This window comes from Aquarana catesbeiana, linkage group LG08 (assembly GCF_042186555.1).
Source record: "Aquarana catesbeiana isolate 2022-GZ linkage group LG08, ASM4218655v1, whole genome shotgun sequence".
Taxonomy (NCBI): domain Eukaryota; kingdom Metazoa; phylum Chordata; class Amphibia; order Anura; family Ranidae; genus Aquarana; species Aquarana catesbeiana.
In genome coordinates this window covers 294,676,782-294,688,406 of record NC_133331.1, presented here as the reverse complement: position 1 = coordinate 294,688,406, position 11,625 = coordinate 294,676,782, and the positions used below count along the sequence as shown (strand labels likewise).

General features: G+C 47.1%; 1 protein-coding gene across 1 annotated transcript in view; it reads left to right on the top strand.

The window, feature by feature from the left end:
* Positions 1 to 1,851: 1,851 nt before the first annotated feature.
* Positions 1,852 to 11,625, top strand: part of LOC141104968 (uncharacterized) — a 33,386-nt gene continuing 23,612 nt past the window's right edge. The window contains exon 1 of the mRNA XM_073594778.1: positions 1,852 to 3,029. Coding sequence (XP_073450879.1) covers positions 1,862 to 3,029 — 1,168 coding nt within the window. The 5' untranslated portion in view covers positions 1,852 to 1,861. The remainder of the gene's footprint in view (positions 3,030 to 11,625) is intronic.

The following is an 11,625-nucleotide window of genomic DNA, read 5'->3' as shown; positions in this document are numbered from 1 at the left end:
TGTTACAATTAATTTTTTATTTTATTTTCAGAGTGGAAACCTCAGGGATGATAATAATGTTCAAGAAGAGTATAAAGAGGTGGATGAGGAGTATGGAGTGATGGAGGAGTTTTCAGAAGGACACAAGGATATGATGGAGCCACCTAATACCAGAAACCCACCAGAGAGATGTCATGGGGATAATAATATTGATATTAAAGAAGAGTATAAAGAGGAGGATGAAGAGTATGGAGTGATGGAGAAGTTTTCCCGGGATTCCACACAAGAAGGTCACACCATCCCTCACCATCATCAGGTAGATGAGGAATAATCACTGATAGTATCATTAGGATCTGTACATTATCTGCATTGTTACCATTGGTGTCATTTTTATTATATATTCAGAGTGGAAACCTGAGAGATCCTAAAGTTGAGGTTAAAGAAGAGATAAAGGAGGAAGATGATGAGGATGGGGTGATGGAGGAAGAACACAAAGATCTGTACCAGGACACCATGGTGGAGTCATCCAGCTACAGAAACCCACCAGAGAGATGTCCCCGTCCTCTGTATTCCCGGGATTTCACACAGGAAGGTCACACCATCCCTCACTGTTGCAAGGTTGTGGGACAGAGCTTCTAGAACATGGACTCATGGAAACAATGTGTGGATTTTTTTTTTACGTGATGTCACAATATTAAAGCTTATATCTCACAGATTATATTTTCTCTCTTTTTTTGATTTAGAGTGGAGATCCAATCGATATAGAATTTGAGGTTAAATCAGAAGAAGAAGAGAGGTATGTGAGGGATGATCAGCAGTCTATGGAGGAGGATGGAATAACGGGGACATTTATAGAGGAGGACACTCCTACAGAGATCAGCACAGGTGGGTCATTAACACTAAATACATTCCTCCACTCATACTGATCACTGATTGGTCCAGAGTAGGGTGGGGACTGGGTGATATCAGCCTGTAATCCCCTGGTCACTTTCCTGAGCTGTGTTCCCCGTCCTGTATTCCTGTATTTCTCTCGGATAATCTTCCTTCTCTGTGCTGCAGACACAATTTATGTATCTAGACTGGATTTATGGAGATTCTGGGGTTCAGCTGGCAGCAAAATGTTCATTTTCACCATGGGCATTGCTGGACCTATCATAAACCAATTATATTGTACATTATTTACTCCTGACCCCTGCACTATATACTCTATGTTGTACATTACATACTCCTGACTTCTGCTCTCTCCCCTCCACCCACTGCTATATATACACATAATATGTATTCTCTTTTATTACACCCATTTCCTACCAGCTGGACATTTTATATCTGATGATTTGATTGGAGCACAGACTTTTACATGTTGATAGTAAGGTGATAACATCCTCCAACTTTGGAACCTTAAACAGAAAGTGATAATGAGGGAGGAGTCAATAACCCAATGATGGTGGTCTTCAGGATCAGTCCAGTCTTCATCTTGGTTGTTCTCCCCCCATCCTCACTCTCTGACCTCTGGTGGGGCTCAGCCCCGCTGTTATTCATGACTAAATCATGGACTAAATAAGGAAGTGCAGGACTTCTTGTATTGGGAAGATGGCAATGAGTGATAGAGGGGGTGGGGACGCTCGTCCTATAATCCCCTCATCACTGTCACTCCTATAAAAGACAGTTCTCGTTTTTTCCTCACTCTCTGACTAAGGTCCATGAATAAAGAAATGAACTGGTAGGAGATCAGAGGACCCATTTACTAGTTACCTTGAGGGGGGAATTGTAAGATCCTCAGAGACAAAGCTGCCTGATGTGGGCGGAGTCCTGGTTTAGGGCAACCAATCTGCTCATGTCTAGTAATAATCTTTGTATTTCTATTTTAGTAGATGGACGGGAGATGAGGAAAACCTCAGAGGATTGTCTCACTTTGTCTCCAGACTGTAAAGTAGAAGATGAGGACATCACACAGTATAGTCCAGGAGAAAACCCGACTACCTCAAATGTCCATCCGGCACCACACAGTGTAGATGGACCATCGTATTCCTCTTATCCTGAGGAACCTCAGACTGTGCGGGACGGTGCCGGACCATCGTATTCCTCTTATCCTGAGGAACCTCAGACTGTGAGGGACAGTGCCGGACCATCGTATTCCTCTTATCCTGAGGAACCTCAGACTGTGAGGGACAGTGCCGGACCATCGTATTCCTCTTATCCTGAGGAACCTCAGACTGTGAGGGACGGTGCCGGACCATCGTATTCCTCTTATCCTGAGGAATCTCAGACTGTGAGGGACGGTGCCGTCCTTCCAACACATAAGAGGTTTCCCTGTCCTGAGTGCAGGAAATGTTTTTCACAGAAGTCACATCTTTACAGACATCAGAGATCCCACACGGGGGAAAAACCATATTCCTGTGCTGAGTGCGGGAAATGTTTTTCAGACAAGTCCGATCTTTATAATCATCAGAGATTTCACACTGGTGAGAAGCTGTATTCCTGTTCTGAGTGCGGAAAATGTTTTGTAAAAAAATCAAAACTCATCACACATCAAATGTCTCACACGGGGGAAAAACCATATTCCTGTTTTGATTGTGGGAAATGTTTTTCAAGGAAATTCGATCTCGACAAACACCAAAGGTCTCACACAGGGGAGAAGCCCTATTCCTGTTCCGAGTGCGGTAAATGTTTTACACAAAGTGTCAGTCTTTACAAACATCAGAGATTGCACACGGGAGAGAAGCCATATTCCTGTCCTGAGTGCAGGAAATGTTTTTCAGTGAAGTCCAGTCTTATCACACATCAGAGAACCCACACAGGTGAGAAGCCATATTCCTGTCCCGAGTGCGGAAAATGTTTTTCACTGAAGTCTAGTCTTAATGCACATCAGAGATTGCACACAGGGGAGAAGCCGTATTCCTGTCCTGAGTGCGGGAAATGTTTTTCAGAGAAGTCCCATCTTTCCAGACATCAGAGATCTCACACTGGGGAGAAGCCATATTCCTGTCCTGAGTGCGGGAAATGTTTTTCAGAGAAGGCCAGTCTTTGCAGACATCAGAGATGTCACACGGGTGAGAAGCCGTATTCCTGTGCTGAGTGCGGGAAATGTTTTTCAGATCGGTCCAGTCTTTACAATCATCGGAGATTGCACATGGGGGTGAAGCCACTTTCCTGTCCTGAGTGAGGGTATTGTTCCTCACTGAAGTCCTGTCTTCCTGTACATCAGGGGTCCCACACAACCCTCGAGGTGTATTCGTTGGATTCCAACCTTTACTATTTGCTGATTTTATGACTGCAGTCTTGTCAAAAGTAAAATGATAATAAAAAATGTATTGAATGAGGAAAAGATTGTGTGTGTCGGTGCAATGAGGACAAACTTTGTATCCAAATATTACTCATAGGAGACGCTATAAAAGCCTTCACAGGTCATCAATGTAGAGGGAACCCCGAATAATGGGCCCAAAAAACAGAAATACCCTCCAAGCAACCCAACTGGACTACAGAGTTATATATTATAGATTTATATGAAGTGAGGTCCCTGGCCTCTTTAGGCCTAATAGTTACCTCCAGAGTTAGAGACAGCTGACATCCTTCTGTGTAGAGTGGGTTACAAGGCATGGTGGGTGTAATGAAAGCCAGACACTTCTTGAATGCAAAGAGATTTATTTTCTCGAACAGAACTGTGGGAGAGAGGGTTTAGGGCCAGGACACCCTGAAGTAGTTGCAATGCTAATTAGCAGACTCAGAGACTTCTACAGGTAGACAGCCATGCAGGGAAAGGCATCCAGCAAGACACCACATCTGCAGGTGTAGGATCGCTGTCTCCTATGGCAACAGTCTTATAGCAGTTTCTAACACAAGTTGTAACGAACTTCTGTACTTCCTCTACAATCACCTCTTGTAGATCTTCACTCCACTGAGCTCCCAGTCCCTCTCACTAGACTTGGTGATCCACTGCCACTGGATCTCCTGAGCTCCTCCAACCTTCTCTCTGAGTATCTTCCTCAAGCGTCACCCCTGCTTCCCTGCTGGATCCCCAGCTTGGCATTCACAGATACTCATCAAGCGTCACCCCACTGGCCTAGTCGCTCCCTGGCTTGGCACACAAGGCTGCTCTGCAAGCATCACCTCCGCTGGCTTGGTCCCTGGCTTGACACCCGCTGAAGTTTTCCAATTCTTCATCGTCCCCGGTTAGTGAGAATACTGCTCCGGTACTTGCTTCAGCTACTCACTGTGGTCCCTGGTAATAAGGTGGATGGTCCCTTTGTGGCGACAGCTTCCCCTCTAGTTCCGACCACGACAGGTGCTCTGGCCGGCAGAACCGTCACTTCTGGTTGGACTGCAAGCCGCAGTCCCAACCCTACACTGCTCTTTTGCTTCTAGATAGGCCCTCAGACAGCCTAGCAGCCAGATGTTCCTGGGATAGGCCTCAGACTCTGGCCTAGCAACCTGGGCAGCACAACACACGTCCACCCAGACAGTCATCCAGGTTTGCCCCAAACCAAGATCACCTGACCCCACCCAAATATATAGGTTCCCCCAGCAGGCCAAGGGATTAAAAAAAACCCTGCCTATTGACTGAGATACCCCATATACTCCTAATCAGTCCTTGCATTGGCCTTTTTCTTATCTAATATCACCAATCACCTGGCCACCTAGTGACAGATGAGAGAAGTGCAGCAATTCCAGACTTAGGGTGAAATCAATTGATCCCTAACAATTTGCCAAGGCAACTATGCCTGGCAGGTAAATTGAGGAGCAACCCATCAGGGTGCTACATCCTCCCCCTGCCTACAAAACTACGTCTCGGAGGTTGCAGAAGTTAAAAATAATTTGTGCTCTCAAGCCTGAGAGCGAATGTCCTGACAAAAACTGGGATGGGTGGGGAAACAAGGAAAGAATAACAATAACAAACAATGCACGTAGCGTACCACATGGAATAAACATATATAACTGATACATGTATGAATGCTAGTTCACACAGGACAGATAAATATCAGACACTATGTACAATTTACGTGTGGCGTACTACCCAAATAATGGAGAGGAAAATATAAAAAATTGGCCTTATATCCTAACTATCTATCTAATATATACAGTAATAAAGAGAGCATGAATGGTTAGCATTATCATCCACGTTGGATCATTGTCTCTCCCTGGCTAAGGAAGACGCAACGGTACAGGACCACCTAAAAGAGAAAAAAACAGCAATGCAAATGTATCCTATCCCTATAATAACATAGTGCAATATATACATAAGTGGTTAAGTAATGGACACTTGTCCTTAGCCAAAGACAGCATAGAAGTGTAAGTACACCCTATAATAGATCTGAACCATATACATATGGAAGTGGGCCCCATTCTCAGCTGAGAATGCCACCCCTTTTCCATTAATCTAAAGGACTTTACTTAGCATGTTCTATTAAATACTCATAATATGAACAGTGGTTCACTCAGGTCAGCACCGCTCACGCCACCTGGTGACCAACACTAGAAACAGTTCTGATGCATGGGTTAGTCCATTATTCACATGGAAGGTAAGAATTTGCCCCTTTGCCACAGCTCATTCTACCTGACTAGCTAAACACCCCAATGTCCTTGACGTGTCGCAGTCCATCAAATTTTCACTCGGGGTGAAGAATACTTCCCAGCAGTTTCCCTTCTTCTTTAAAGGTAACTCTGGGGATAGGAGGCACAGCTGCATTCAGGCAACAGCCGGGCCGTGACCGCACTTTGAAGACAGGTCCCCTTGCAATGGTCGCCTCAGTCTGTCCGCACGACAGCCGGGAACTAAGGAAGATTTCCCCATCACTTGAGAAGCAACCCTGCTGAGTAGAGATGAGCCGAACACCCCCCTGTTCGGTTCGCACCAGAACTTGCGAACAGGCAAAAAATTTGTTCGAACACGTGAACACCGTTAAAGTCTATGGGACACGTACATGAATAATCAAAAGTGCAAATTTTAAAGGCTTATATGCAAGTTATTGTCATAAAAAGTGTTTGGAGACCTGGGTCCTGCCCCAGGGGACATCGATCAATGCAAAAAAAAGTTTTAAAAACGGCCATTTTTTCGGGAGCAGTGATTTTAATAATGCTTAAAGTCATACAATAAAAGTGTAATATCCCTTTAAATTTCGTAGCTGGGGGGTGTCTATAGTATGCCTGTAAAGGGGCGCATGTTTCCCGTGTTTAGAACAGTCTGACAGCAAAATGACATTTCAAAGGAAAAAAAGTCATTTAAAAGTACTCGCTGCTAATAATGAATTGCCGGTCCGACAATACACATAAAAGTTCATTGATAAAAACGGCATGGGAGAACCCAGAACCAAAATGTAAAAAAAAAATGACGTGGGGGTCCCCCTAAGTTCCATACCAGGCCCTTTAGGTCTGGTATGGATATTAAGGGGAACCCCGGCCAAAATAAAAAAAAAAATGGCGTGGGGTCCCCCTCAAAATCTATACCAGACCCCTCAGGTCTGGTATGGATTTTAAGGGGAACCCAGCGCCAAAATTACAAAAAAAAACGGCGTGGGGTCCCCCCAAAAATCCATACCAGACCCTTATTCGAGCACGCAACCTGGCAGGCTGCACGAAAAGAGGGGGGACGAGAGGGCACCCCCCCTCCTGAACCGTACCAGGCCACATGCCCTCAACATTGGGAGGGTGCTTTGGGGTAGCCCCCCAAAACACCTTGTCCCCATGTTGATGGGGACAAGGGCCTCATCCCCACAACCCTTGCCGGTGATTGTGGGGGTCTGCGGGTGGGGGGCTTATCGAAATCTGGAAGCCCCTTTAACAAGGGGACCCCAAGATCCCGGCCCTCCCCCCTGTGTGAAATGGTAAGGGGGTACAAGAGTACCCCTACCATTTCACAAAAAAACTGTCAAAAATGTTAAAAATGACAAGAGACAATTCCTTTATTTAAATGCTTCTTCTTTCTTCTATCTTCTTTCTTCTATCTTCCTTCGGTTTCTTCCTCCTTCTTCTTCTTCTTCTGGTTCTTCCTCTGGTGTTCTCGTCCGGCATCTCCTCCGTGGCGTCTTCTTATCTTCTTCTCCTCGGGCCTCTCCGCATCCATGATGGCATGGAGGGAGGCTCCCGCTGTGTGACGCTTCTCTCTTCATCTTTTTCTTCATCTATTTCTCTTCATCTTCTTCTCTTCATCTTCTTGTCTTCATCTTCTTTTCGGGCCGCTCCGCATCTATGATGGCATGGAGGGAGGCTCCCGCTGTGTGACGCTTCACCTCTTTTGACGGTTCTTAAATAACGGGGGGCGGGGCCACCGGTGACCCCGCCCCCCTCTGACGCAAGTGGACTTGACGGGGACTTCCCTGTGGCATTCTCCATGACATCATAAGGGGGCGGGGTTACGTAACGGTGACCCTGCCCCCTCTGACGTCGCGGGAATGCCATGTACCCCCTTACCATTTCACACAGGGGGGAGGGCCGGGATCTGGGGGTCCCCTTGTTAAAGCCCCCCACCTGCAGACCCCCACAACCACCGGGCAAGGGTTGTGGGGATGAGGCCCTTGTCCCCATCAACATGGGGACAAGGTGTTTTGGGGGGCTACCCCAAAGCACCCTCCTAATGTTGAGGGCATGTGGCCTGGTACGGTTCAGGAGGGGGGGCGCTCTCTTGTCCCCCCCTCTTTTCCTGTGGCCTGCCAGGTTGCGTGCTCGGGTAAGGGGCTGGTATGGATTTTTGGGGGGCCCCAACGCCGTTTTTTTTTAAATTTTGGCCGGGGTTCCCCTTAATATCCATACCAGACCTGAAGGGCCTGGTATGGAACTTAGGGGGACCCCCCATGTCATTTTTTTTTTTTAATTTTGGTTCGGGGTTCCCCTGTGGGGAATTCTCATGCTGTTTTTATCAATGAACTTTTATGTGTATTGTCGGACCAGCAATTCATTAATAGCCGCGAGTAGTTTTAAATGACTTTTTTTCCTTTGAAATGTAATTTTGCTGTCAGACTGTTCTAAACACGGGAAACATGCGCCCCTTTACAGGCATACCATAGACACCCCCCAGGTACGAAATTTAAAGGGATATTACACTTTTATTGTTTGACTTTAAGCATTATTAAAATCACTGCTCCCGAAAAAATGGACGTTTTTAAAACTTTTTTTGCATTGATCCATGTCCCCTGGGGCAGGACCCGGGTCCCCAAACACTTTTTATGACAATACCATGCATATAAGCCTTTAAAATTAGCACTTTTGATTTCTCCCATAGACTTTTAAAGGGTGTTCCGCGGCATTCGAATTTGCCGCAAACACCCCAAATTGTTCGCTGTTCGGCAAACTGGCGAACAGCCGATGTTCGAGTCGAACATGAGTTCGACTCAAACTCGAAGCTCATCCCTACTGCTGAGCATCACATTACAGGTTACTTTTCCGAGGGAGACATACTGGCAGCTTTCAAAGCACTGGCCGGCATGACTCAAGTGGGCACTCCCTGTCTCTGCTGGCAGCATTCAGTTCAGCACAAACTTGGCAGTACAGCCAGCAGGAATGTTCCCCACTAACAACAACTTTTGTGCAGATATCAAGTGGCTTCCAGCATAGCGTCCTTAACTTCACACAGCACACATTTGTAAATCCACAAGGTTTAGTGAACAGATGTAATTCCATGGAATTTATCAGTAGTACCTGGGATCTGGCAATGTTACATCTTCTCCTTTGGCATTTACTGTGGCGACATAGTGTTTAATGTTTTTCTTGTCTGGCCTGTGGAGGATTACACTGTCCAGATTGATTTTCCGTCCATAGCCCCAGGTGTGTAACACTGAGCCATACCTTTCAGGAACTTTTGGTGACAGCTTTGGAAACTCTACTTACAGGGGGATCCGGAGGAAACTGTGCACACTGGGTCTCTTTATCCAGAATTTCCTCCTCTAGGTGAGCTACTATGTAGGGATACAAGTACCCGTATTCCTCAGCCACTTTCTTTATGATAATTCGCTGCACTTTGGACAGCCTGGGCAGGGTCTTAGGACCTCCATACATGGGTAGGACCTGTGCTTCTGGAGCACGCCGAAACCGTGTATACCCAGCAACAACGTCTGGCTTGCAATCAGGTTTGGTCACAGGCGTTTCCTTAGTAGTGTGGACAACCCAGCGGGCCCAACGATCCTCTTCAGAGGATCTGGTAATGCGTACTGATGGAGCTACATTGGTAGACAGCTCAATTTTTACACTAGCAGCAGTAGCAAGGGGAACATCATCTCCCTTTATGTCATACATTTGCTCCTCATCACTGTCACTCCACTTCCCCATCCAAGACAAAGTGTCCGAAAACAGTTCAAATAATGTCTGAGTCACCGAGGAAAAGAGATACTCTTTTCCTCGGTGACTCAGACATCAAAGTGAGCAGATGTCCACGACCGCGGCCTCGAGGAGCGACTGGAGCAGTGGGTCCTGGGGCAGTCGTTGAAACAGGGGTAGCAGCTTCCTGCATGACTCGGGTGATGGCAGGTGGGCTTGCAATATCACTCCCAGCCGGGATAGCAACATTCTGGTCCCAATCGGCTTGTAGTATCCGCAGAGGTTAAGCTGGTGAGACTACCTCGAGCAGGTGTTCCCCGTAACGTCCACAGACGATCCAAGGTCTCAAATGCATAGCCAGACCAGAACACTTCCCGCAGATCAGTCCCAGGGCCTCATGGCCTCCAGCCGTATACAGGCCAAGCCTACCTACCCTATACTACCCTTCGGTGTATACCGCACTCGGGTGTCAGTCAGAACAGGTTTGGACTCGCTCAGACCAAAGCCAACACCCGGAGAGTACTTTCTCCAATCCGCCATTGCATTTCCAAACTGCGCCATCTCCAACCCACAACCAGGCACACGTGGCAGCACTTCCTTATCCTCCTCTGCAGAGCGGGAGATTGCTGCAGATACTTTCTGGAAATTTTAGCGCCCGCCTGTTTGCTCCTGCAGCGCACCAAATCTTTAATGGAGTCTGTTTTAACCCACACAGCACTGGCGGGAAGTGTCAAAAGACCAGGCTGGTACTCTCTCATTAGCAATGAGACTTGTTGGTTCTTCCACAGGTTGTTAGGAATGCATGATAACACAGTCTATGAAAAGTAGAGATGTTACTTGCCACGTTCCCATGGAGCAAGACGAAATCCCGATGGAGCTGTAGCCGGTTGCTATGGGCAACTGCTGCGAGGATAGCGCCTTTGCCCCACGTTGGACGCCAAATGTAGCAAGGTCCCGGAGCCTCTTTAGGCCTTATAGTTACCTCCAGAGTTAGGGACAGCTGACATCCTTCTGTGTAGAGTGGGTTACAAGGCAAGGTGGGTGTGATGTAAGGTAGATTCATGGGCGCCAGACACTTCTTGAATGCAAAGAGATTTATTTTCTCGAACAGAACTGTGGGAGAGAGGGTTTAGGGCCAGGACACACTTAAGAAGTTGCAATTCTAATTGGCAGACTCCGAGACTTCTACAGGTAGACAGCCATGCAGGGAAAGGCATCCAGCAAGACACCACATCTTCAGGTGTACGATTGCTGTCTCCCATGGCAACAGTCTTATAACCGTTTCTAACACAAGTTGTAACAACCCTCATGTACTTCCTCTACAATCACTTCTTGTAGATCTTCACCCAACTGAGCTCCCAGTTTCTCTCACTAGACTTGCTAATCCACTGCCACTGCATTTCCTGCACCTGTGGCTTAGTGTTCGAGAAACGTGTCTCCACGCTGAACCCGGACCCACCTGTTCCTCTGGAGTTTGCTATTGCTAAGCATTCCCTTATTCTGTGTGTGTTGTTTGATCCTGTCTTTGTTCTCAGTGTTTCCCTCTGGATGTGCATTATATTCCCTTAGCTTTCTGTCCGTGGGTTCCCCATTTCCTGTTGCTGTGTGTGTCTACCTCAGTATAGTCTCTGTGTGTTCCCCGTGTCCTTCCAGCATGCTATTTGGTTGCACTGTGCCCGCATGGGTGAGCTAGAGAGCCCCAACCCTGTGGGGGCTTTCACGCAGCGCAACATCCACACCACCAGTGGATCTAGTGAAGATCGGGTGGCTCCTTAGATACCTTTCTTTGCATCTGGTCACACTGCTCCCGTACCCTGCGAGGACCCGTACCCGGGTACACCTGGTTAGTTGTTGTGTTGGTCGCTAGACCTTGAGTTGCAGTCCCAGGTGATCGTGCCCCTTGATTGTGACAGCATGCTCAAACCATGACATGAGCATACCATGAGCAATTTCTCCAAAGGCTCAGTGCTTAAGAATCTAGTCAGGTTCAAGTCATTCGTCACCTCCAGACTCTAACCACTCATGTGCAACAACTCCAGACTTTGCTTTCGGCGCTCGAAAACCGCTCTTGTGGCGTCTTCAATGCCTCACCTTCTGGCCCCACCGCGTTTCTGTGGAGATCCTAAAGCAGTGATGGCGAACCTTGGCACCCCAGATGTTTTAGAATTGTATTCCCCATGCACTCTGAAGTGTAGTTGAGCATCATGGGAAATGGAGTTCCAAAACATCTGGGGTGCCAAGGTTCACCAGCACCGTCATGCCTAAGCCTGCCATGAGTTTGTTAGCATTCACTTTGAATTACACCTGCAGGATTTCTTTACTTTCTGGTGAGGCTTTGGCATGGGCCTCTCTGCTGTGGGAAAAGGTTGATCCTGCAATCAATGATATCACAGCATATATTCC